The 27,839-nt window shown below is 46.0% G+C and overlaps 1 protein-coding gene across 1 annotated transcript in view; it reads left to right on the top strand.

Moving 5' to 3' along the window:
• Positions 1 to 27,839, top strand: part of LOC137321132 (acid-sensing ion channel 5-like) — a 118,411-nt gene that overhangs the window by 18,042 nt on the left and 72,530 nt on the right. The window contains exons 3-5 of the mRNA XM_067983399.1: positions 1,774 to 1,896; positions 10,379 to 10,528; positions 18,936 to 19,083. Of these exons, the coding sequence (XP_067839500.1) occupies positions 1,774 to 1,896; positions 10,379 to 10,528; positions 18,936 to 19,083 (421 nt within the window). The remainder of the gene's footprint in view (positions 1 to 1,773; positions 1,897 to 10,378; positions 10,529 to 18,935; positions 19,084 to 27,839) is intronic.

Below are 27,839 nucleotides of genomic sequence, written 5' to 3' on the forward strand. Positions count from 1 at the left end.
CCAGCGTCTCCTGCTCCGCTTCTGTGAAGATGACGATTTGTTGCGGCCCCTCTCCATTCCTCGCCCTCTCCCGTGCATTCTGACCTCTTCTATAAGGGGAGAAAGTACAGATGCGTGAGTGAGTGATGGTGACGTGGCCAACCAATGAATGCATTGATTTGGGTGCGGCTGACAGTGAAAGAGATGCATCAGAAGGTGAGTGTGAGACAGAGGCATGACATTTTATGAGGCTTGGGTTGAGTGGTAGTGGTGGGGTGTCTAACGGGGAGGTGAGGAAGTGCTGTGGAAGTGCAGGTAAGTTGAGGGTGAGCCTTAAGTGGGCGCGGGGAGTGATGTGATAGAGTATTGTTGGCAGTGCAGAATGAGTTGAGGGGTGGGGGCGGTGATGTGGAAGACGGAATATGGGAGAATCAGTAAGTATACTCACTTTGGCTGACCTAGTTAGGTCATTGAAGCGCCTCCTGCACTGGATCCAGGTGCGGGAGATGTTGCTGCTGCTGGTGACCTCCTCTGCCACCTTGAGCCAAGTCTTCTTGGTGGCAGAGGCAGGCCACTTCCTCCCGTCCAATGGGTAGAACACATCCCTCTTCCTCCTCACCACATCCAGTCGCATTGTTGAATCTTGGAGTAGCCTTGCCCCTGGGCTGTTCCATTGTGCTGTGTGGGTGTTTGCTCCAGGAGCAGCCATTGGAGGACTGCCCCTTTAAATAGACCTCCTCCAGCTGACAGCCTGTGATGCAGGTCCGCAGTCCGCCTGCTGCGCAGCTTTCGGACGGCAAACCCGGAAGCTACGTCAAGTGGCTCCAATTGACTGCGATTGGAAACGGACATTTTTTTATTGGGCGGGTTATCCACGCGCCCAATCACCCCTCCCCCCCACTCCGCTGCCATCCCTCCTCCACTCTAATATCGGGGCCATGGTTCCCAAAGCTTTCCATCACTGGGGGTTTTCCTCACCTTGGGGGTGATTTTAAACTCCAAAAACGGGTGGGTTGGGGGTGGGTGGGAGTTGAAAATAGTTGTTTTTTGGGTCACGACCGCAATCCGGCTTTACGCGCCGGTCTAACGTCGGCATGTAAAAGTACAGGCTTCCCACTGGGAATGTAAAGTCTGAAAATTTTGCAGTTGTTACCCAAAAAACAACATTTTTCAACTCCCACCCGCCCCCAACCCACCCGCTCTTGGGGTTTAAAATCACCCCCCTTATGCCTGGGCCTGTTGTAGACTAATTGATAGAGATTGATTACTATGATTAGTCAACAATTCCATTATCATTGTATCATGCCACTACCAGGATGGTAGATGGTGAATTAGATGGACCTTGGTCTTTTTGCATCTTGCAATTCCTATGTTCCTATACACAATGCAATTACAGTTTATGATGAGAATCCCTTTCCAGTGTATTCTTTCTACAATCATGCTCAATAAATTAGCTGGTTAAACTTTAGTGATCTGACCAACAAAAAAACAGGGTCCCCAGATGTTTGCTGTCATTGAGTCCAATATTTAGAAAGTATAAAAAACCTACTTTGCTCAGTTAATTTTAAAGTTGAAATCACAAGTTAGCCCGTCAAGGCTGAAAATGACTGAAAATATCTTTTCAGCATGTCAAACAGTCATCATAGATTAATTTTCTTCCAGTTACTGATGTGATCTAATAGTGATTTTTTTTTAATTGTCACTGTACATTTGTGTATTTTTGTATCTTAACACTGTGTAAAAGAAGAGAAAAAAGCTAACCTAATTTGGCTAATTTTAGCATTTGCTTTCTAGGATTTTGAGCATGTTTTTACTGAGTATGGCAGTTGCTACACTTTCAATCATGATGACGTTATCGCTAAAAGAAGAGCAAATATTTCAGGACGAGGACTAAGCGTAATGTTTGATATCAAACAGGTTTGTCTTTAATGATGCTAAACAATAAAATAAGATGTTTGGTTTGGGAATTTTCACCTGTTGGAGTTAATTAAAAACATTACCATCAAGGCAGCATTTGACCGAGTGTGGCACCAAGGAGCCCTAGTAAAATTGAAGTCCATGGGAATCAGGGGGAAAACTCTCCAGTGGCTGGAGTCATACCTAGCACAAAGGAAGATGGTAGTGGTTGTTGGAGGCCAATCATCTCAGCCCCAGGGCATTGCTGCAGGAGTTCCTCAGGGCAGTGTCCTAGGCCCAACCATCTTCAGCTGCTTCATCAATGACCTTCCCTCCATCATAAGGTCAGAAATGGGGATGTTCGCTGATGACTGCACAGTGTTCAGTTCCATTCGCAACCCCTCAGATAATGAAGCAGTCCGAGCCCGCATGCAGCAAGACCTGGACAACATCCAGGCTTGGGCTCATAAGTGGCAAGTAACATTCGCGCCAGATAAGTGCCAGGCAATGACCATCTCCAACAAGAGAGAGTCTAACCACCTCCCCTTGACATTCAACGGCATTACCATCGCCGAATCCCCCACCATCAACATCCTGGGGGTCACCATTGACCAGAAACTGAACTGGACCAGCCATATAAATACTGTGGCTACGAGAGCAGGTCAGAGGCTGGGTATTCTGCGGCGAGTGACTCATCTCCTGACTCCCCAAAGCCTTTCCACCATCTACAAGGCACAAGTCAGGAGTGTGATAGAATACTCTCCACTTGCCTGGATGAGTGCAGCTCCAACAACACTCAAGAAGCTCGACACCATCCAAGATAAAGCAGCCCGCTTGATTGGCACCCCATCCACCACCCTAAACATTCACTCCCTTCACCACCGGCGCACTGTGGCTGCAGTGTGCACCATCCACAGGATGCACTGCAGCAACTCGCCAAGGCTTCTTCGACAGCACCTTCCAAACCCGTGACCTCTACCACCTAGAAGGACAAGAGCAGCAGGCGCATGGGAACAACACCACCTGCACGTTCCCCTCCAAGTCACACACCATCCCGACTTGGAAATATATAGCCGTTCCTTCATCGTCGCTGGGTCAAAATCCTGGAACTCCCTTCCTAACAGCACTGTGGGAGAACCGTCACCACACGGACTGCAGCGGTTCAAGAAGGCGGCTCACCACCACCTTCTCGAGGGCAATTAGGGATGGGCAATAAATGCTGGCCTCGTCAGCGACGCCCACATCCCATGAACGAATAAAAAAAAAAATACACAACACCCATCCAAGTATTCACCACTAGTATTATATTTATTATACAGAATATATACTTTGTAAAGGGAAAAGATGTCACACGAATAATATGTGACTTAAGTTAGTGATGTGAATTTATTCTGTAGTATGAAACATATATATTTGATGGCAATGGTGGAGTGTGGAGACCTTAATATCAGACTGGAAAGGATACTATTCAAAGAACATGGTGTACTGTGATAATGATCATATTTATATGGAATTACATAGAATTTACTGCACATTTGGCCCAATGGGTCAGTGGTGTTTATGCTCCTAATGAGCCTCCTCCCACCCTACTTCATCTCATCCTGTTAACATATACTTTAGTACCTTTCTCTCTCATGTACTTATCTAGTTTCCCCTTAAATGCATCTATGCTATTCACCTCAACCACTCCATGTGGTAGCGAGTTCCACATTCTCACCACTCTATGAGTAAAGCAGTTTCTTCTGAATTCCTTCTAGATTTATCAGAGACCATTTTATATTTATGGCCCCAAGTTTTGCACTCCCCACAAGTGGGGAGTCCAAAACATCTACCCTATCGATCCCCTTTATAATTTTAAAGGCCTCTATCAGGTCACCTCTTTGACTTCTCTTTTCCAGAGAAAAAAGCCCCAGCCAGTTCAGTCTTTCCTGATAGTTTTACCCTCTCAGTTCTGGTATCATCCTTGTAAATCTTTTTTGCACTTTCCAGTTCTCCTATATCGTTTTTGTAATATGGAGGCCAGAATGGTGCTCTTAGTGTGGTCTAACCAAGGTTTCTGCTTTTGAATTCTATTCCTCTAGAAATGAGCCCCAGTACCTCGTTTGCACTTTTTATGGCTTTGATAACCAACATTGCTACTTTTAACAACAACTTGCATTTATATAGCACCTTTAAAGTAGTAAAATGTCCTAAGGCGCTTCACAGGAGTGATATCAAAAACAATTTGACACCGAGCTACATACGAAGATATTAGGACAGGTGACCAAAAGCTTGGTCAAAGAGGTAAGTTTTAAAGAGTGACTTAAAGGAGGAGAGAGAGGCGGCGATGTTTAGGGAGGGACTTACAGAGCTGAGGGCCGAGGCAGCTGAAGGCACGGCCACCAATGGTGAAGCAATGAAAATTGAGGATGCACAAGAGGCCAGAATTGGAGGAGCACAGAAATCTCAGAGGGTTGTAGGGCTGGAGGAGGTTACAGAAATAGGGAGGGGAGAAGCTGTGGAGGGATTTGAAAATAAGGATGAGAATTTTAAAATCGAGGAACTGCCAGACTGGGAGCCTATGTAGGTCAGCGAGCACAGGGTTCATGGTGAACGGGACTTGGTGCAAGTTAGGATACGGGCAGCAGAGTTTTGGATGAGCTCAAGTTTACCGAGGGTGCAAGGTGGGAGGTCAGACAGGAAAGCATTGGACTAGTCGAGTGTAGAGGTAACACAGGCATAGATGAGGGTTTCAGCAGCAGATGAGATGAGGCAGTGGTGGAGTCAGATAATATTATGGAGGTGGAAGTAGGCGGTCTTGGTGATGGAGAAGATCAGGGTCAAATAGGACGCTAAGGTTGCGAACGGTCTGGTTCAGCCACAGAGTGTGGCCAGGGAGAGGGGTGGCATCAGTGGCTAGAGAGTGGAAGTTGTAGCGGGGTCCGAGAACAATGGCTTCAATCTTCCTAATATTTAATTGGAGGAAATTTCTGTTCATCCAGTACTGGATGCCGGACAAGCAGCTTGACAAATCAGAGGTAGTGGAGAGAGGTGGTAGTGAGGTAGAACTGGGTGTCATCAGCGTTCATGTGGAACCTGACGTCATGTTTTCAGATGATGTTGCCGAGGGCCAGCATGTAGATGAGAAATAGGACGGAGCCAAGGATAGATCCCTGGGGGACTCCAGAGATAACGACATGGGAGCGGAAAGAGAAGCCATTGCAGGAGATTCTCTGTGTATGGCTGGATAGGTAGGATCGACAGATGAGGATAGTCCCACCCAGCTGGACAATGGAGGAGAGGCGTCGAAGGAGAATGATGTGGCCAACTGTATCAAAGGCTGCAGACAGGTCGAGAAGGATAAGGAGGGATCGTTTACCACAGTCACACAGGATGTCATTTGCAACTTTGATAAGGGCCATTTCAGTGCTGTGACAGGGGCAGAAACCTGATTAGAGGGGTTCAAACTTGGAGTTGTGGGAAAGATGGGCACAAGATTTAGGAGGCAACGACATGTTCAAGGACTCTGGAAAGAAAAGAGATGGGGTGATAGTTTGCATGGACAGAGGGATCAAGGGTGGGTTTTTTGAGGAGGGGGTGTTGACACCAGATTTGAAGGAGATGGGGACAGTACCTGAGGAGAGAGAATCGTTAACAATGTCAGCTAACATAGAGGCCAGAAAGGAAAGTTGGGTGATCAGCAGTTTGGTGGGAATATGGTCGAAAGAGCAAGAGGTTGGTCTCATGGACAAGATGAACTCTGAGAGGGCATGAGGGGAGATAGGAGAGAAACTAGAGAAAGATACAAGTTCAGGGCTAGGGCAGGAGGCAACCTTAGGAGGAGTTTGGCTTGGTGGGCTTGGGGAAGGGAGGAAATGAGCAGAGGCAGCTGAATGGATGGTCTTAATCTTGGTGATGAAGAAGTCCATGAACTCCTCTTTCTTATTGTTGTAGGTGAGGGTGGAGGAGGCAGGAGAGAAGGGTTTAAGAAAATGTCTTTTAGTGGAGAAGAGAAGTCGGGGATTATCTTTGCATTCAAGGATGATCTTGGAATAGTGAGCAGCTTGGACAGAGAGAAAGCAGGACATGATAGAGCATAATGTAGTCCAGCCAGATCTGGCAATGAATGGCTAAACCAGTTGTTCATCGTAAACGTTCAAGTTGGCACCTTTGGACTTAAGGGAGCAAAGATGGGGGCTGTACCAGGGGGAACAACCAAGGTGAGAGAGAGTAATGGTTTTAATGGGGACAAGGGCATCAAAGGTGGAGGTGAGGGTGTGATTGAGCAGATCGCTAGCTGCTGAATTGTTGTGGTGAATGGAGGGCCAAAGGAATTTGAAAGTGCCATTGCTTATGAATCTGTACCCCTAGATTTTTTTTTCCAAAATATACTTTATTTCATAAAATTTAAAGATACACACAGTTCAATATAAATATCACAATTACAATTCAAAATAATACAACACTGATCTTACACACAAATCCCATCGTTACAATTCAAAACATAGTACATATCTTCTAATACATGCTGTACAATACAAAGTGGGATGGCCTTACACGGTGGCCTTTCCCCATTGTGTAAGCCGCACCTTGCCTCAGTGCGTCCCACAGCATGTACTGTTGGTTCTTGGAATGTGCCAGTGGGCAACACTCGGTCGTGGACAGCTCCTTCAGCTGGAAGACGACAGGTTTTGGACAGACCAAAGGGCCTCCTTCACCAAGTTGATGGTCGTCCAGCTGCAGTTGATATCTGTCTTGGTGTCGGTCCCGGGCAACAGCCCATAGAGCACAGCGTTCTGTGTTACCGAGCTGTTGGGGCTGAACCAAGACAGATACCAACGCATCTCTTTCCACACCTTCTATGCGAAGGGGCAGTCCACCAGGAGGTGGACAATGGTCTCATCCCCGCTGCAGCCTCAAGGGAGGCTTGTGGTGGTGCTGAGATTCCATGTGTGTAGGAAAGACCGCACTGGGAAGGCCCTTCTCACCACATTCCGAGATATATCCTGGTGCCTGTTGCAGAATGGATAGCAAACTGACTACGAAACAGAAAACAGAGAGCTGCCCAGACCGGTCTGGAGGAGCCCTGCACAACTCCCCTGAGCGGGTGGGCAGATTTGTGGTGGTCTGCTGCATGCTGCACAACCTCGCCATCATGAGGGACTAGCCTTTGCCACCAATGACTGCAGAAGATCCTGAGCCAGAGATGGAGGAGGCTGAGGAGGAAGAGGTGGAGGAGCAGGAGGAAGAAGAGGCTGAGGAGGAGCAGGAGGAGGGGGTGGAGCCGGAAGAGGAGGTGGAGGAAGATGCAAGGGTGCAGCAGGAACCACACGCCTTGTCTGCAAGGGCTGTGCGTGCTCGCCTGATCCATGCCCGCTATCAATAATTGGAACTACATCCCCCAACTCACCAACAGTCCTACATTCCCCACCTTTCCCCTCCCACAAGATAATCAAATCGCCTTCCATCTGATTACACATTGTTTTCCCTCTCAGCTCATTGCATGAATAAAAACCACCACCAAATACAAAATCAAACTCTCATTTATGGATTAATAAATGAAATTATGCAAACATAACAGAACTATTAACCCTTGTGCATTCCCTTAGTGCCTGCTGTTTGTGTGCCTATCCTAATGCTCCTACGAGGAGCTCCCCCAGTGTCTGGAGCATGGGTAGTAGAAGGCTGCTGGCTTTCAATGGAGGAACGTCCAGATGGCCTTGAAGGATGACCTCGAGCAGCTTTGGGCCTGGAGGGCCCAGCTTCAGACTGCACCATTTCAGCATGGGCTGCAGCAGTCTGGCCTGACTGGCCGAGAGGCAACAACAGGGGCACTGGCGAAGTGGCAGGGGTGGGAGCAGGAAGGCTTTCGTCCTGAGAGAGGACAGCAGGTCCAACTGCCATGGCGCCACTGCTACTCTCCCGGTGGCGGCCAGCAAACCTGGTGATCAGCTGGAGAACGGATTGCTGGAGTGCTGTGATGCCCTGGAAGCCCCCTTCCACAGTGGTCCCCAGAGCCACGATAACAGCCGTCTGAGCTGCAAATGCAGCGTAAGGGGTTTTGTTTCAGGGGCTTATTGTAGGTCAGCCAGTTATGTTTTCCTGAGCTGCCCTGCCCGCTGTGCGGTTTCGAATTGCTTTCCCCTTCCTGATTCTGAGCTCAGGACTTATCGAGCGGTAATAAGGACAGATGAACAGACCAGTGGATTGGTGCAAGGAAAACCAATGTTTATTAATAGGAAAACCAAAACTACAAGGTAAACAGTATTATACAGAAAATAAAAGGAATCGTTATGGATACAATACAGTCTTACACTTAACGGGGTGGAAGAAACGGACACATCGAGGGAAAATTCTAAAATCACAATTTTAGCAATACCCCTTTAACTCCCACTCTTACATTTAGCTAGGTTGTCTTGTGGCGGCCAGAAAAAAAATAATGTCCTGCTGCTGCCTTTGACACGTGGTTGCGATGTTTACTGGACGGCCTTCCTTCTTGGTTGCTAGCAGGCAAGCAGGACACTGGGCCGAGGCGAAGAGAAAAAGAGAGAGAGGTTCTGGGATGCCCCCAGTTATACCCTCCCGGTAATGGGTTAATTTCACGCCTCATCAGTTTGCTCCATTGTCCGATTTGGGTGTGAAAACGTAAGACAAAAGGGGTCCCGATCTTGGCCCATTTACATTAATGGCCGGTACCTGTACTGATCTGTTCCATAACTGCTTTCCATTGTTCCGAATGTTCCTTAATGGGTTACCTTAGTCCTGGGATTATTCCTGCTCGAATTTTGATTGTGTCGGTCGGCAACGTTGATGGCTTGCCTCAGGGCGTGAATGCAACTGCATTGTTCAAAGAAACCTGTCTGAAACACGGAGCCTGCCAAGCTGTCATAGAATCCAATTTCAAATGCTGCAGGCCCTTGGCCATGTGTCTGACTGCAGCCATTTTGAAAGACCCTGGATTTTTTTAAAACACAGTCACACCAGGGTTTTTTAATAACTCCAATAAATCTTCGCGGTGGGGGGGGACATGTGAAATTTTGCGAATCCCTTCACTCCCCCACTGTGGATACTTAAACTTGCTTGAAGTGTCCATGCAAGGTGAGCAAAATTTTCTGACCGTCGCAAACAACCCTCCCCTTTATTTACCTATCGCTAATCCCTCGACACATACATTCCCTTACTTGGAGAGAGCCCCAGTGTATGGCAGGCATTCAGATAGAAAACAAGGTTGAATTACAACAATCCCAGCACGGAGGGGTCCAAATACCCCTGCACCACTTGGGATGAAACAGTATTTCGCATACTATACATTCTTTATTAAAATGAAAATACAACGAGAACAATCTTTATTCAAAACAACACCAAAACGAAAACAATCCTTATTGAAAACAACAAATGGAAGGGACCATCTTCATTAAAATAATGAAACAGGCTGTCATCACTCGCAGGTTATGCGTCACCGAACTCACGCGAGTGTTTCGTCCACCCAAGCAGACTGGTCCTTCCATACCCTTTGCGTTCTAACTACTACCTCGAGACCCCTTTTCCTACACTGGACGCAAACCAGGTAGAGGACGATCCCGAGCTGACAGATTACTAGTAATGATTAAATTTCTTCCAGCACTGCACCCACGTGCATGGTACAATGCTCCTGGCATTCACCTCCTGTGCCAAAGCCTACCAATGCCTACGCAGCTGTAGTGTAGAGGGTCTCCGGCCACCTTGTGGGTACATGCCTGCCCTCCTTTGGTCCACGCCAGGGCTTCCAGAGCATCGCCTGAGAATCTTGGAGCCCGCTCTCTTGCTGGTGCAGCTACTTGCAATGCCATTCTCCCTTCTCCTACTTGGCTGTGTATCTGCAATTGGAAATGTGCCTGCACCTTTAAGCAGTGCAGGCTGCTGATGACGTGTGCTGTCCATGCCCCGTTTCCAACTTCCTCATTCTCCGTGCAGCCTCTCAGCAGCGAGGGCTGCGTTTGCTGCACAGAGATTTCATGGTAAGTATCAGGCAGCACGAAGTTCACGTGCTGCCTGTGTAGGGTCCGTCGGGGGCGGGGTGGTAGCGCATCGCCCAGAACGGGCCCTTCTCCAACTTTTCCCCCTAATTGTTTTAAGTTCCTGACTCTCATTTACCCCTTGCTTCCCCATTATTTTTGGTATGCTTTTTGTGTCTTCTACTGTGAAGGTGGATACAAAATATTTGTTTAATACAACTGCCGTTTCCTGATTCCCCGTTATAATTTCTCCTGTCTCAGCCTCTAAGGGACCAGCGTTTACTTTTTGCTACTCTCTTCCTTTTTACATACTTGTTAAAGCTCCTACAATCCGTTCTTATATTTCTTGCTAGTTTACTTTCATATTCTATTTTCTCCCTTTTTATCAATGTTTTAGTCATCAATGTTTGTAATAATAATATTTTGAAATTTCAAAACATTAAGGCAAGGTATTTTTACAAAATAATACACACTTCAACAGAAATGTTATTATTAGACCAAATGCTGTTCATGTTTTTATTCATTTGTAGCCAGAGATGACAGATAATCCTTCCCTTGGCTTTGTTGATGCTGGGATTCACTTTGTCATCCATTCTCCTAAAGAACCACCACAAGTTGAGGCAATGGGCTTGTCTGTTGGAATTGGGATGCATGTCCATGCTGCAATACATCAATTGAAGGTAAATGGGAAAAAAAAATTCCCCCAACAAACTGAAAACATCAATTCATAATGCTTTGAGCTTTTTCTGACAATGATTAAAAATGAATGAATCAGGTTTCAGTTTAGTTACTAATGTCATATTACTGTGAGAATAATAGACTAGTATATAATTTTGCAGTCTTCTGAATGTTAGTGATAGTTTTTTGAGCACCTTTTTGTTGCTGGGTGAATTTTGCGCTGGAGTCTGGTGGTTGATAGATAGAAAGAAAGGCTGAGGGAGAACTTCAATTTAGTTTGCACTCACTTTTTCAGTGTTGCAGTGTCCATGGAGCTGACCGTATGCTCCACAGTTGACTGCAACATTCTATGCCCTTCTGGTATACACTACACAGTTGGAACTGCACTCCATATTCTCCAACATTGTGTGCAAGCTCACTGGCAGGCAGTCCAGTGCACTCAGTCTTCTTCTAAAGGCTGGACCCTTGAAGCCAACATCTGTTCCTCCTGCAGCAGGGCCAGGTTGTGAGCTCACCCTCTAGCAATCTGGTTCCTGGGCCATCTTATCCCTCTGCCCTTGTTCCTGGGCACTTGTGCTGGGTGAATCTCCCAGTGCAGACCCTTCTAACTGACTCTCTAAGCGAGGAGGGGTGCCAATTTCTGAGCTTGTACCTGTAAAAGTATGGTTCAGTGATGGCACATGCTCAGGAGGGATTTCTTCCTCTTCCTCTGCTCCAACTGGCCCCTCTACTTCTGCTGGACCTGGAAAAAGAAGAGAAGGACAAGAGTATGCAGTTAGTATCAAGGGATAGCAGAAACAGGTGAGTGGCAGCTCAAAGCAGCACCATTTATCATGCAGAGCATGTGTGAGAGAAATTTCAATGATGAGTAAAAGAGATTAAGTTGGCCAAACACCCTGTGGAACATATCCTCTAACTTTGCTCATTGCAATACTCCTGACGTGTCTCCTGCCCACAATTTCTATGGTGGCCTTTTCTAACAGGAACAAGATATGGATGGACAATGGCCCTCCTCCTGTCCATGCCCACTCACTGTTGTTGTGTGCCAGCTTCTCCTACAAGTAGATAGGAGGGAGATAATTGATAAACTAGACAAACTTAGAGAGGCTAAAACTTCGGGGCCATAACTATAAGATAGTTATTAATAAATCCAATAATCTGCTCAGGAGAAACTTCTTTACTCAGAGAGTGGTGAGAATGTGGAACTCGTTACCGCATGGAGTGGTGATTACCATGGATGCATTTAAGGGGGAGCTAGGTAAGTACATGAGGGAGAAAGGAATAGAAGGATATGTTGATTGGGTGAAATTAAGTAAGGTGGGAGGTGGCTTGTGTGGAGCATAAACTTCAGCTTAGTCTGTTGGGCCGAATGGCCTGTTTTTGTGCTGTAAAATTATATGTAATTCAATGTAAGAAGAAAGGGAGTGTGTTAGTGTGTGGCCTGGTGAAAGGTTGTGAGGATGTTTCTATTAGGGTAGAATAGTATTGCTAGTGCATAAAAGATAGCACAAGTATGAGTGTGTGAGGGGTGTAATTGTGAGGACAGTAGTGAGCTCAGAGTGCGTAAATAGCAGCAGAAGGAGGTTCAGTTAAGTGTACTGCTGTGATTGGAGGAGTGATGGGAAGTGGGGGAGGGAAGGCTTGTGAGTCCTGAGGCTTCAGGTGGACTAAGCAGAGAGCATGGGCTCGATTTTACAATGGTGGCGGGTTGGCAGCGGGGGGGGGGGGGGGGGGGGCGCGGGGGTAAAGGCGCGCGTGGCAAACCTGCATGAACAAAACTTACCATTTCCCACGTGATCGCACGTTGATTGATTATAATTAACATCCTCTCCGGGTTTCCCAGGGATGCGTGCGTGCTGTGTGCGTGCAGGCGACCCGGAAACGGAAGTCCCGCCGGCAATTAAAGTCGGCAGGATGACAGTTCAAGAGTCAAATGTACCTCATTGAGGTTCTTAAGGCACTTTACCTGTGACAGAGTAAGTCATTAGAAAGATTTTCAACTTACCTGGGCGGCTTGCTCACGGCTTCTGATTCATGCCTGGTGAAACCAGACATGAAGGGCCAGATCAGGGAAAAAGAAACTAAATAAGGAAGATCCGGCGCTGGACTGGAAGACCGGCAGGGGCGTGGGGGGAGAGGGGAAGATCGGGGAGGAGAGGGGAAGATCGGGAGGACATCGGGGGAAGATCGGGGGGACATCGGAGGGACATGGGGGGACATCAGGATGGTGAAGAGGGGGATATTGGAGCGGGAGATATCGGACATCGGAGCAGGTTTCAAAGGTAGGTGCATTTAGTGTTTTAACGTCATTGCATGTTTTTTAATTTAATTTATTTAGTTTCTTTTTCCCTGATCTGGCCCTTCATGTCTGGTTTCACCAGGCATGAATCAGAAGCCGTGAGCAAGCCGCCCAGGTAAGTTGAAAATCTTTCTAATGACTTACTCTGTCACAGGTAAAGTGCCTTAAGAACCTCAATGAGGTACATTTGACTCTTGAACTGTCATCCTGCCGACTTTAATTGCCGGCGGGACTTCCGTTTTCGGGTCGCCTGCACGCACACAGCACGCACGCATCCCTGGGAAACTCAGAAGTCAGCGGGTTGGAGCCGGCTTCCGAACCCGAACGGGATTTCCGCAATTTTCGTAGCCCCCGTGCCCCCAACGCACCAGCAATTGCCTCCTAAAATCACCCCCTGAGAGTCATGTTAGTTGGGCTCTTACATTAGCAGCTCTGATGAGATCATAAAAATTTTTCGGCATTGCAGCCAGATCCTGGATGTTATGCTTTGGGTCTTTATCTGCTCCGCCAGCTCTGCCCACTGGTGCTTGGCAACTTACCTGGGCACCCTTCCACCATCTGAATGGAACAGCCACTCCTTCCTCCAGCTCGCCTCCTCCACCAAAACCTCCAGAGAAGCATCTGATAATCTAGGGGGCCTTCCTGCACCACCTCTGCCTGCCATTTTCACTGTTCAACTGTAATTCAAATGAAAGCAGCCAAAGTGGAGGTAGTTGAGATATAGGATGGGTTCAAAATTCATAAAGAGGAGGTACTAGAAAGGCTGGCTGCACTTAAAGTAGATAAGTTACCAGGTCCAGATGGGATGCATCCTAAGGGAAGGGTGGAAATTGCGGAGGTACTGGTCACAATCTTCCAAACATCCGTAGATATGGGGGTGGTGCCAGAGGACTGGAGAATTGCAAAGGTTACACCCTTGTTCAAAAAAGGGTGTAAGGATAAACCCAGCAACTACAGGCTAGTCAGTTTAACCTCAGTGGTGGGGAAACTTTTAGAAATGATAATCTGGGACACAATTAACAGTCACTTGGACAAGTGTGGATTAATTAAGGAAAGCCAGCACGGATTTGTTAAAGGCAAATCACGCTTAATTAACTTGATTGAGTTTTTTGAAGAGGTAACAGAGAGGGTTGATGAGGGCAATACGGTTGATGTGGTGTATGTGGACTTGCAAAAGACGTTTGATAAAGTGCCATATAATAGGCTTGTCAGCAAAGTTGAAGCCCATGGAATAAAAGGTGCAGTGGCATCATGGATACAAAATTGGCTAAGTGACAAGAAAAAGAGAGTAGTGGTGAACGTTTTTTTTCAATCTGGAGGAAGGTATACAGCGGTGTTCCCCAGGGGTTGGTACTAGGAGCACTGCTTTTCTTGATATATATTAATGACTTGGACTTGGGTGAACAGGGCACAATTTCAAAATTTGCAAAAGACACAAAACTTGGAAGTGTAGTGAGCAGTGAGGAGGATAGTAATAGACTTCAAGAGGACATAGACAGGATGGTGGAATGGACCGACAATTGGCAGATGAAATTTAATGCAGAGAAGTGCGAAGTGATACATTTTGGCAGGAAGAATGAGGAGAGGCAACATAAAATAAATGGTACAATTCTAAAGGGGGTGCAGGAACAGAGAGACCTGGGGGTATATGTGCACAAATCGTTGAAGGTGGCAGGGCAGGTTGAGAAAGTGGTTAAAAAAGCCTACGGGATCCTAGGTATTATCAAAAGCAAGAAAGTTATAATGAACCTTCAAAAAACTCTGGTTTGACCACAACTGGAGTATAGTGTCCAATTCTGGACATTGCACTTTTAGGAAGGATGTGAAGGCCTTGGAGAGGGCACAGAAAAGATTTAGTAGAATAATTCCAGGGATGAAGGACTTCAGTTACCTGGATAGACTGGAGAAGCTGGGGTTGTCCTCATTAAAGTATAAGGAATAGATTAAATGAACTACAGGTTCAAATTCAAATTGGAGGCTATGACATGATAGCTATTACTGAGACATGGCTTCAGGATGGTCAGGATTGGGAACTAAATATACCGGGTTATAAGGTCTACAGGAGAGATAGGGAAAATGGAAGAGGGGGAGGAGTAGCCTTGATGATTAGAGATGAAATCACTTCAATGATAAAGGGGGATATAACGAGAGGTAAGCAGCCAACAGAGACCTTATGGGTTGAATTGAGAAATAGGAAAGGATCTAAGACTATAGTGGGAGTTGTGCATCAGACCCCTGGCAGCAGCTCTGAAGTGCTAGATTGTATAAATGCAGAGATTAGACAAGCGTGTAACAAAGGCATAGTCATCTTAATGGGGGACTTTAACCTTCACATAGATTGGGAAAAGCAGACTAGCAACTGTCAGAAAGGTAGTGAATTTCTTGAGTGTGTCCGGGATAGTTTTCAACAGCAGTGTCCGAGAGGCAACAAGGGGGCAAGCCATACCAGATTTAGGAATGAATAATGAAACAGATTTAGTTAACGGCTTAACTGTGCGTGAACATCTATCCAATAGTGATCATAACATGATCGAGTTCAATGTAGTGTTTGAAAGGGAAAAAAGTGAATCAGCTGCTAAGATTCTAGACTTGGGCAAGGCCGACTTCAATGGGATGAGACAGAGACTGTCCACAGTAAACTGGGCAAATCTGTTAATGGGTAAAACGACTGATGATCAGTGGGAAATGTTTAAAGAAACATTTAATGTGATACAGAATCGGTTTGTACCCCTGAGGGGCAAGAACTCTACTTGCCAAAAAAAACAGCCATGGACAACTAAAGAGGTAAGGGACAGTATAAGACATAAAGAAAGGGCATACAAAAAAGCAAAAAATGGCACAGATCCTGACGAACGGGAAAGATACAAAGATCAACAAAGGGTCACAAAACAGATAGTAAGGGCTACAAAAAGAGAGTATGAAAAGAAACTCGCAAGGGATATCAAAAACAACACAAAGAACTTTTATAGTTATATTAGGAAAAAGAGGGTGGTCAGGACCAGTGTTGGCCCCTTAAAAACTGAAAGTGGGGATATTGTCACTGACAATGGGGAAATGGCGGACATGTTGAACAATTACTTTGCATCAGTATTTACAGTCAAAAAAGAGGATAGCACGCCGGAAATCCCAAGAAAACTTATATTGAATCGGGGACAGGGACTCGATAAAATCAACATAAGTAAAGCAACAGTAATGAAGAAAATAATAGCACTAAAGAGTGACAAATCCCCAGGACCAGATGGTTTCCATCCCAGGGTTTTAAAGGAAGTAGGTGAGCACATTGCGGATGCCCTAACTATAATCTTTCAAAGTTCTCTAGATTCAGGAACTGTCCCTCAAGATTGGAAAATTGCACATATCACTCCGCATTTTAAGAAAGGAGAGAGAGGGAAACCAGGGAATTATAGACCAGTTAGCCTAACATCTGTTGTGGGAAAAATGCTGGAGTCTATAATTAAGGATAGGGTGACTGAACACCTCGAGAATTTTCAGTTAATCAGGGAGAGCCAGCATTGATTTGTGAAAGGTAGGTCGTGCCTGACAAACCTGATTGAATTTTTTGAAGTGGTGACTAGAGTAGTGGACAGGGGAATGTCAATGGATGCTATTTATATGGATTTCCAGAAGGCATTTGATAAGGTCCCACATAAGAGACTGTTAGCTAAGATAGAAGCCCATGGAATCGAGGGAAAAGTACGGACTTGGTTAGGAAGTTGGCTGAGTGAAAGGCGACAGAGAGTAGGGATAATGGGAAGGTACTCACATTAGCAGGATGTGACTAGTGGAGTCCCGCAGGGATCTGTCTTTGGGCCTCAGTTATTCACAATATTTATTAATGACTTAGATGAAGGCATAGAAAGTCTCATATCTAAGTTTGCCAATTGAGGGACAGTTCCTGAATCTAGAGAACTTTGAAAGATTATAGTTAGGGCATCCGCAATGTGCTCACCTACTTCCTTTAAAACCCTGGGATGGAAACCATCTGGTCCTGGGGATTTGTCACTCTTTAGTGCTATTATTTTCTTCATTACTGTTGCTTTACTTATGTTGATTTTATCGAGTCCCTGTCCCCGATTCAATATAAGTTTTCTTGGGATTTCCGGCGTGCTATCCTCTTTTTTGACTGTAAATACTGATGCAAAGTAATTGTTCAACATGTCCGCCATTTCCCCATTGTGAGCAGTGTAGATGGAAACATAAAATTACAAAGTGATATTGATAGATTAGGTGAATGGGCAAAATTGTGGCAAATGGAATTCAGTGTAGACAAATGTGAGGTCATCCACTTTGGATCAAAAAAGGATAGAACAGGGTACTTTCTAAATGGTAAAAAGTTAAAAACAGTGGATGTCCAAAGGGACTTAGGGGTTCAGGTACATAGATCATTGAAGTGTCATGAACAAGTGCAGAAAATAATCAAGAAGGCAAATGGAATGTTGGCCTTTATATCTAGAGGACTAGAGTACAAGGGGGCAGAAGTTATGCTGCAGCTATACAAAACCCTGGTTAGACCGCACCTGGAGTACTGTGAGCAGTTCTGGGCATCGCACCTTCGGAAGGACATATTGGCCTTGGAGGGAGTGCAGCGTAGGTTTACTAGAATGATACCCGGACTTCAAGGGTTGAGTTACGAGGAGAGAGTACACAAATTGGGGTTGTATTCTCTGGAGGTTCGAAGGTTAAGGGGTGATCTGATTGAAGTTTATAAGATATTAAGGGGAACAGATAGGGTGGATAGAGAGAAACTATTTCCGCTGGTTGGGATTTTAGGAGTAGGGGGCACTGTCTAAAAATTAGAGCCAGACCTTTCAGGAGCGAGATTAGAAAACATTTCTACACACAAAGGGTTGTTGAAGTTTGGAACTCTCTTCCGCAAATGGCAATTGATACTAGCTCAATTGCTAAATTTAAATCTGAGATAGATAGCTTTTTGGCAACCAAAGGTATTAAGGGATATGGGCCAAAGGCAGTTATATGGAGTTAGATCACAGATCAGCCATGATCTTATCAAATGGCGGAGCAGGCACGAGGGGCTGAATGGCCTACTTCTGTTCCTATGTTCCTATGTTCCTAAAGCAGAGAAGGTTGAGCGGAGATTTGATAGAGGTGTTCAAAATTATGGTGGGTCTAGACAGAGTACATAAAGAGAAACTGTTCCCATTGGCGGAAAGTTCAAGAACCAGAGGTCATAGATTTAAGATGATTGACAAAAGTACCAAAAGGTACATGAGGAAAAACTTTTTTACGCAGTGAATGTTTATGATCTGGAATGCACTGTCTGAGGGGATGGTGGAGGGAGATTCAATCGTGGCTTTCAAAAGGGAATTGGATAAGTACTTGAAGGGAAAACATTTGCAGGGCTACGGGGAAAGGGCGGGGGGAGTGGGACTAGCTAGATTGCTCTTGCAGAGAGCTGGCACGGGCTCGACGGGCCGAATGGCCTCCTTCTGTGCTGTAACCATTCTTTGGTTCTATGATTCTAAGTGTACCTCCCCATTGTGAGGTGCAGGCTGCCTTTAAATGGTTTCATTGACGCCCGATTTCCTGCCTCCTCCAATCGGTGAGCTGCCAATAAATAGCTTGAGTAGTGCTGGCAGTTCGCAGATGCTAATCAATTGAGGCACGAGCATCAATTTCACTGGTGCCTCTCCCTCACGTGAAGGGGCACGCAGACTAGTTTCTGGCACTACTCGAATTTCTCCCCCGCTGTCTTTCCCCGATTAGAAACTCTGCTGTGTCAGGGCGAGTGATCAATGCAAGATTTTTGCTTAAATTTCAATGGTGAGAAATGGAACTGGCCAAAAAACCAAGTTTGATCCTGGGCTTTCTCTTCAGCATTAAAGTCTTATATCGTCAGAAAAAGAATGAGCACTTTTATTATAGCAGCATATGATATTGCAAAATCATGCTTCCCTACCTTCTAGCTAATTTAGCAATACCACCTTGATACCATCACTATAGTTTTGAAGTCCGTTTTCTTTTCTGCTCGATTCGGTAGCTGTAATATTTTTAATTATATATATACACAGAGTTGCAACTGAATATGTGTATCTTGGATCAAAATTTATGATTGGAAAAATGTTTCAGTTGTCATGTTTCTTTTCTTGCAGACTATAAACCAGGAGTATCCATGGGGAGAATGTAATCCCAACATACAGTTGGAATATCATGCCACTTATACAACTTATGGCTGTTTACAAGAGTGTAAATCAAAGCATATAAAAGAGCACTGTGGCTGCATACCCTTTCTGCTGCCAGGTTGGTAAACATTTTTAAAGTGCATTTAAAGTGGACCAAAGGACCACCAGACTTTACCTTTAAAGTTTTAAATGTTGGTTTTACACTGGTTGTGGTGAAATTAGAATGCTAATGTAATAGGGGGAGGTTTTGAGGCCTCCCGTCCAGTAGAAATAGAATGTTACTGCCCCAAAAATGGCGCGGAATGACTTACCGCCCTGATCCCGCCGTCATTGTGGCCGCTGCAATCACCCCCTCTTCTCCAGGCTGACTACTGGGCAGCTGGAGGACCCGTCTGAGTCAGGCAGCAGTCACTTTCAATATGTAAATTGGGTCTCGTTTGCCTTTATAGGGCTTTACTGGGTGGAGTGTACATCTGCCCTGTATTACCTGGTGGTCAGCCAACAAGGAGCATAAATGTAAGTTGTTCTGTATTTTTGTGGGGCTGGGAGGAGCCGGAATGCTCCTCTGAGCTCCACAAAACCAGACTCGGCCACTGCTGCTCCGGGTCCACCTCCCTTCCGAGATCGGGCCTCCCCTTCTCCACGGATCTACCGTCCAGGCCGCCCACTACGGTGGCAGTACGTAGCCAGCAGGTTGCCCCGAGGCGCTCATTTTCCAATCGCATCCTGCTGGTTGAATGTTAATGTGGTCCAGCCTTCAAAACGGACTGGGCTTCCTACGGGGACTATCGGGTGGCTGATTGGCACACTCCATCCAGCAGGCCACCCAAAGTCTGCACCAGGCGAAAATTTACCCAATAAGGGAGTGAAATTCAATTTACATTACATCGAGGCTACAGCACAGAAACAGGTCATTTGGCTCAACTGGTCTATGCCGGCATTTATGCGCCACACGAGCCTCCTCCCTCCCTACTTCATCTAATCCTATCAGCATAGCCTTCTATTCTTTCTCCTTCGTGTGCTTATCTAGCTGCCCTTAAATGCATCTATGTTATTTGCCTTAACTACTCCTTGTGGTAGTGCAGTCCACATTCTTACCACTCTTTCGGTAAAGAAGTTTCTCCTCAATTCCCTATTGGATTTATTAGTAACTATCTTATATCGATCAGCTCTTGGTTTGGACTTCCCCACAAGTGGAAACATCTACCCTATCAAACCCTTTCATTATCCTCCTGATAGATATTAATGACTTTATATATATATTGATATATATAAATGAATGGGTTTACAGGGCACAATTTCAAAATTTGCAGATGACACAAAACTTGAGAGTGTGGTAAACAGTGAGGAGGATAGTGATAGACTTCAGGAGGACACAGACCAGCTGGTGGAATGGGCTGACACCTGGCAGATGAAATTTAATGCAGAGAAGTGCGAAGTGATACATTTTGATAGGAAGAACAAGGAGAGGCAATAAGAATTAAACGGTACAATTCTAAAGGGGGTGCAGGAACAGATAGACCTGGGGGTAAATGTGCATAAATCTTTGAAGGTGGCAGGGCAAGTGAGAAAGCGGTTAAAAAAGCATATGGGATCCTGGGCTTTATAAATAGAGGCATAGAGTGCAAAAGCAAGGAAGTTATGTTGAACCTTTATAAAACACTGGTTCGGTCACAACTGGAGTATTATGTCCAATTCTGGGCACCGCACTTTAGGAAGGATGTGAAGGCCTTAGAGACGATGCAGAAAAGATTTACTGGAATGGTTCCAGGGATGAGGGACTTCAGTTACATGGATAGACTGGAGAAGCTGGGGTTGTTCTCCTCACAGCAGAGATGATGTGGAGATGCCGGTGATGGACTGGGGTGGACAAATGTAAGGAATCTTACAACACCAGGTTATAGTCCAACAAATTTATTTTAAAATCACAAGCTTTCAGAGATTATCCCATTATTCACAGCAGAGAAGTTGAGAGGCGATTTAATAGAAGTGTTCAAAATCATGACGGGTTTACATAAAGTAAATAAAGAGAAACAGTTCCCATTGGCGGAGAGTCGAGAACCAGAGTACGCAGATTTAAGGTGATTGGCAAAAGAACCAAAGGGGACATAAGGAAAAGCTTTTTTACTCAGCGAGTAGTTATGATCTGGAATGCACTGCCTGAAAGGGTGGTGGATGCAGATTCAATCATGGCTTTCAAAGAGGAATAGGATAAATATTTGAATGGAAAAAACTTGCAGGGCTACGGAAAACAAGCGGGGGAATGGGACTAACTGGATTGCTCTTACAAAGAGCTGGCACGGGCTCGATGGGCTGTAACGATTCTAAGACCACTATCAGGTCACCCCTCTGGAGAAAAGAGCACCAGCCTGTTTAGTCTTTCCTGATAAGTGTAAACAATTTTACAACACCAAGTTATAGTCCAACAGTTTTATTCTAAAATCCACAAGCTTTCGGAGGCTTCCTCCTTCCTCAGGTGAATGTGGAAATGAAATCCTCGAACCTATAAATCACAGAACAATGCCTGGTGATAACAGATAGTCTTTTCAACTGCCCGTTGCCAAGGCAACCAAAGTGTTCAGACAGATAGGTGTTACCCACAGGGCCACCGAATATACAAATGGCCAGAACTAAAAAAACAGATGATGTGGAGATGCCAATTAAAAAAACAGAGCAAGAGAGGCAGAAACATCCGGTAGGAAAAGACAGCAATTGACCCGTTATATTAAAAACAGATAACATTTGTTCGCTGGTGGGGTAACGTGTAGCGTGACATGAACCCAAGATCCCGGTTGAGGCCGTCCTCATGGGTGCGGAACTTGGCTATCAATTTCTGCTCGACGATTTTGCGTTGTCGAGTGTCTCGAAGGCCGCCTTGGAGTATGCTTACCCGAAGGTCGGTGTCTGAATGTCCTTGACTGCTGAAGTGTTCCCCGACTGGGAGGGAACCCTCCTGTTTGGCGATTGTTGCGCGGTGTCCGTTCATCCGTTGTCGCAGCGTCTGCATGGTCTCGTCAATGTACCATGCTCCGGGGCATCCTTTCCTGCAACGTATGAGGTAGACAACGTTGGCCGAGTCACAGGAGTATGAACCATGCACCTGGTGGGTGGTGTCCTCTCGTGTGATGGTGGTATCTGTGTCGATGATCTGGCATGTCTTGCAGAGGTTACCGTGGCAGGGTTGTGTGGTGTCGTGGACGCTGTTCTCCTGAAAGCTGGGTAATTTGCTGCGAACGATGGTCTGTTTGAGGTTGGGTGGCTGTTTAAAGGCGAGTAGTGGAGGTGTGGGGATGGCCATAGCGAGGTGTTTGTCCTCATTGATGACATGTTGAAGGCTGCGGAGAACATGGCGTAGTTTCTCCGCTCCGAGGAAGTACTGGACGATGAAGGGTGCTCTGTTGGTTGCATCCCGTGTTAGTCTTCTGAGGAGGTCTATGCGATTTTTCGCTGTGGCCCGTCGGAACTGTCGATCGATGAGTCGAGCGTCATATCCCGTTCTTACTAGGGTGTCTTTCAGCGTCTGTAGATGTCCATCGCATTCCTCCTCGTCTGAGCAGACCCTGTGTATTCGCAGGGCCTGTCCATAGGGGATGGCCTCTTTGACGTGGTTAGGGTGGAAGCTGGAAAAGTGGAGCATCGTGAGGTTGTCCGTGGGCTTCCGGTAGAGTGAGGTGCTGAGGTGCCCGTCTTTGATGGAGATTTGTGTGTCCAAGAAAGAAACCGATTCTGAGGAGTAGTCCATGGTGAGTTTGATGGTGGGATGGAACTTGTTGATGTTATCGTGTAGTCTCTTTAGTGATTCCTCACCGTGGGTCCATAGAAAGAAAATGTCGTCGATGTATCTGGTGTATAGTGTTGGTTGGAGGTCCTGTGCAGTGAAGAAGTCGTGCTCGAACTTGTGCATGAAAATGTTGGCATATTGGGGTGCGAATTTGGTCCCCATGGCTGTTCCGTGTGTTTGGGTAAAGAACTGGTTATCGAAGGTGAAGACATTGTGATCCAGGATGAAGCGGATGAGTTGTAGAATGGCGTCTGGAGATTGGCTGTTGTTGGTGTTGAGTATTGATGCTGTCGCAGCGATGCCGTCATCGTGGGGGATACTGGTGTAGAGTGCCGAGACGTCCATCGTGGTGAGAAGTGTTCCTGGTTCAACTGGTCCGTGGGTACTGAGTTTTTGTAGGAAGTCTGTAGTGTCGCGACAGAAGCTGGGGGTTCCCTGTACGATGGGTTTCAGGATGCCCTCGATGTATCCAGAGAGGTTCTCACACAGGGTTCCGTTGCCTGATACGATAGGACGTCCGGGTGTGTTGGCTTTGTGTATCTTTGGGAGGCAGTAGAAGTCTCCCACGCGGGGAGAATGTGGGATGAGAGCGCGTAGGATGCTTTGAAGGTCTGGATCGAAGGTCTTAATCAGTTTGTTGAGCTGGTGGGTGTGTTCTTTGGTCGGATCTGCGGGTAACTGTCTGTAGTGTTCCTGGTTGTCCAGTTGTCGGTATGCTTCTTTGCAATAGTCCGTTCTGTTCTGTACGACTGTGGCTCCTCCTTTGTCCGCTGGTTTGATGACGATGTTGCGGTTGGTCTTGAGAGCGTTGATGGCGTTGCGTTGTGCTCGGGTGACATTCTGGACTGTCTTCTGAGTGCGGCTGATGAATCTGGCATTGATGCATTTCCTGACAGCTTGAGCATACATGTCAAGCTGAGGGCAGCGACCCTCCGGAGGAGTCCAGTTTGACTCTTTCCTCTTCGGTTGCTGTACCGTGGATCCCTCTGTCTGCTGTTCCGGATCGTTGATTGTCTCATTGGGTTCGCTGCTGGAATTTTGGGGTTTGTGGAAGCTTTCCTGACAAGGATATCCTCTCGGGTATCATCCTTGTGAATCAATTTTGCTCCTTCTCCAATGCCTCTATATCCTTTTTTATGACATGCAGACTAAAACTGTGCACAGTACTCCAAGTGTGGTCTAACCAAGGTTCTATATAAGTTTAACATAACTTCGCTGCTTTTCAATTCTATCCCTCTAGAAACCCCACTGTTTTGTTTGCCTTTTTTTATGGCCTTACTAACCTGTGTCATTACTTTTAGTGATTTGTACATGTGTACCCTGAGATCCCTTTTCTCCTCTACACTATTTAGACTCTTTGAGCAAGAAATTGGGCCATGTAACACCCATGTTTCAGCACTACACGGCGTCCCGAAGTACCAAGGTAGCGTTTTGTCTGTGCACGCACATTTCCAGCATGATGTGCGCCAGACGCCATCTTGGTATAGGTATTAGTGCATCCGCAAATACCAAACGCTGGTTGCATGTAAAGTAAGGAAGAAATGGGTACAATCAGTGTGCAATGCTGATTTAAAGTGTTAGACACCATTTTGGAACTTATCGCTAAACTTAACACACAGTCTTAACCAGGACCATCTGAACATGTCTTCGAGTGCCTGGAGGATCCCCACCAGCGCTATTTAAAGGGAACATGCAGGATTTACAGGTTAGTGGCTGGATTATTGCTTCTGGCTGCTGATACATTTGTAACTGTTTTTGGAGGTCTCGGAGGTACTTGAATACTGGGATGCACAGACATAGCCTTGCATTTAGAGCCAGGACGTGCAGGAGTGAAGTTAGAAAACGTTGCTACACGCAAAGGGTGGGAGACGTTTTGAACGCTCTTCGGCAAACAGCAGTTGATGCTTGCTCAATTGTGAATTCTAAATCTGAGATTGATAGATTTCTGTGAACCAAGGGTATTAAGGGATATGGGGCTAAGACGGGTAAATGGAGTTAGGTCACAGGTCAACCATGATCTCATTGAATGGCGGAACAGCATCAAGGAGCTAAATGCCACTGCCACTTGCTGCTGCCTGTTATGCGCCACCTTCTCCTGCAGGAAAGCAGGGCTTGTATGTGTCTGTCATGGTTGAATAGCTGCCAGTGTGTGTGGCCTGTGAGTTGTGGGTGTGCAGCTTGTAACAGTGGTAATGTGTAACGGTGAGAGGAAACATCTGAATCGAAGAGTTGAGTACTGATTTAAAGAGTTTCATAGAATCATAGAATCATAGAAGTTTACAACATGGAAACAGGCCCTTCGGCCCAACATGTCCATGTCGCCCAGTTTATACCACTCAGCTAGTCCCAATTGCCTGCACTTGGCCCATATCCCTCTATACCCATCTTACCCATGTAACTGTCCAAATGCTTTTTAAAAGACAAAATTGTACCCGCCTCTACTACTGCCTCTGGCAGCTCATTCCAGACACTCACCACCCTTTGAGTGAAAAAATTGCCCCTCTGGACCCTTTTGTATCTCTCCCCTCTCACCTTAAATCTATGCCCCCTCGTTATAGACTCCCCTACCTTTGGGAAAAGATTTTGACTATCTACCTTATCAATGCCCCTCATTATTTTATAGACTTCTATAAGATCACCCCTAAACCTCCTACTCTCCAGGGAAAAAGGTCTCAGTCTATCCAACCTCTCCCTATAAGTCAAACCATCAAGTCCCGGTAGCATCCTAGTAAATCTTTTCTGCACTCTTTCTAGTTTAATAATATCCTTTCTATAGTAGGGTGACCAGAACTGTACACAGTATTCCAAGTGTGGCCTTACTAATGTCTTGTACAACTTCAACAAGACATCCCAACTCCTGTATTCAATGTTCTGACCAATGAAACCAAGCATGCTGAATGCCTTCTTCACCACCCTATCCACCTGTGACTCCACTTTCAAGGAGCTATGAACCTGTACTCCTAGATCTCTTTGTTCTATAACTCTCCCCAACGCCCTACCATTAACGGAGTAGGTCCTGGCCCGATTCGATCTACCAAAATGCATCACCTCACATTTATCTAAATTAAACTCCATCTGCCATTCATCGGCCCACTGGCCCAATTTATCAAGATCCCATTGCAATCCTAGATAACCTTCTTCACTGTCCACAATGCCACCAATCTTGGTGTCATCTGCAAACTTACTAACCATGCCTCCTAAGTTCTCATCCAAATCATTAATATAAATAACAAATAACAGCGGACCCAGCACCGATCCCTGAGGCACACCGCTGGTCACAGGCCTCCAGTCCGAAAAACAACCCTCCACAACCACCCTCTGTCTTCTGTCGTCAATCCAATTTTGTATCCAATTGGCTACCTCACCTTGGATCCCGTGAGATTTAACCTTATGTAACAACCTGCCATGCGGTACCTTGTTAAAGGCTTTGCTAAAGTCCATGTAGACCACGTCTACTGCACAGCCCTCATCTATCTTCTTGGTTACCCTTTCAAAAAACTCAATCAAATTCGTGAGACATGATTTTCCACTCACAAAACCATGCTGACTGTTCCGAATCAGTCCCTGCCTCTCCAAATGCCTGTAGATCCTGTCTCTCAGAATACCCTCTAACAACTTACCCACTACAGATGTCAGGCTCACCGGTCTGTACTTCCCAGGCTTTTCCCTGTCGCCCTTCTTAAACAACGGCACAACATTTGCTACCCTCCAATCTTCAGGCACCTCACCTGTAGCTGTCGATAATTCAAATATCTCTGCTAGGAGACCCGCAATTTCCTCCCTAACCTCCCATAACGTCCTGGGATACATTTCATCAGGTCCCGGAGATTTATCTACCTTGATGCGTGTTAAGACTTCCAGCACCTCCCTCTCTGTAATATGTACACTCCTCAAGACATCACTATTTATTTCCCCAAGTTCCCTTTTATCCATGCCTTTCTCAACCGTAAATACCGATGCGAAATATTCATTTAGGATCACACCCATCTCTTGTGGTTCCGCACATAGATGACCTTGTTGATCCTTAAGAGGCCCTACTCTCTCCCTAGTTACTCTTTTGCCCTTTATGTATTTGTAGGAGCTCTTTGTATTCTCCTTTGCCTTATCTGCCAAAGCAATCTCATGTCCCCTTTTTGCCCTCCTGATTTCTCTCTTAACTCTACTCCGGCAATCTCTATACTCTTCAAGGGATCCACTTGATCCCAGCTGCCTATGCATGTCATATGCCTCCTTCTTCTTTCTGACTAGGGCCTCAATCTCCCGAGTCATCCAAGGTTCCCTACTTCTACCAGCCTTGCCCTTCACTTTATAAGGAATGTGCTTACCCTGAACCCTGGTTAACACACTTTTGAAAGCCTCCCACTTACCTCCCTTTGCCTGCCAACAGACTCTCCCAATCAACTTCTGAAAGTTCCTGTCTAATACCATCAAAATTGGCCTTTCCCCACTTTAGAATTTTAACTTTTGGGCCAGACCTATCATTCTCCATAGCTATCTTAAAACTAATGGAATTATGATCACTGGTCCCAAAGTGATCCCTCACTAACACTTCTGTCACCTGCCCTTCTTTATTTCCCAAGAGGAGGTCAAGTTTTGCCCCCTCTCTAGTCAGGCCATCCACATACTGAATGAGAAATTCCTCCTGAATACACTCAACAAATTTCTCTCCATCCAAGCCCCTAATGCTATGGCTGTCCCAGTCAATGTTGGGAAAGTTAAAGTCCCCTACCATTACCACCCTATTTTTCTTGGTTTGTTGGTATGTGGGTGATGGGGGTGTAATGCGTGGAGCAGTAGATGCGGCTACTGGTGCAATTGGTAGGAGATGCCACTTGAAAGTTGATCTCATTCACCTTGACCACTTGTGTCAAAGCATTGAACATCTTCCTGCACTGTATCCATGTTCATGGTGCTGTGCGCCTACCATTGACTTCATCCCCCGCTGCCTCCCACTGTCTCGGGACCATATGTCTGGAGGTCCTCTTGCCCCCCTGTGGATATAGGATGTCCCTCCTTCTGTCCACCTCTTGCACCAAGGCCTCTAGTGCATCATCAGTGAACTTTGGTGCACGTTCTCTCACAGGCCTGGTAGG

The sequence above is a fragment of the Heptranchias perlo genome, chromosome 1 (assembly GCF_035084215.1).
Source record: "Heptranchias perlo isolate sHepPer1 chromosome 1, sHepPer1.hap1, whole genome shotgun sequence".
Classification (NCBI taxonomy): domain Eukaryota; kingdom Metazoa; phylum Chordata; class Chondrichthyes; order Hexanchiformes; family Hexanchidae; genus Heptranchias; species Heptranchias perlo.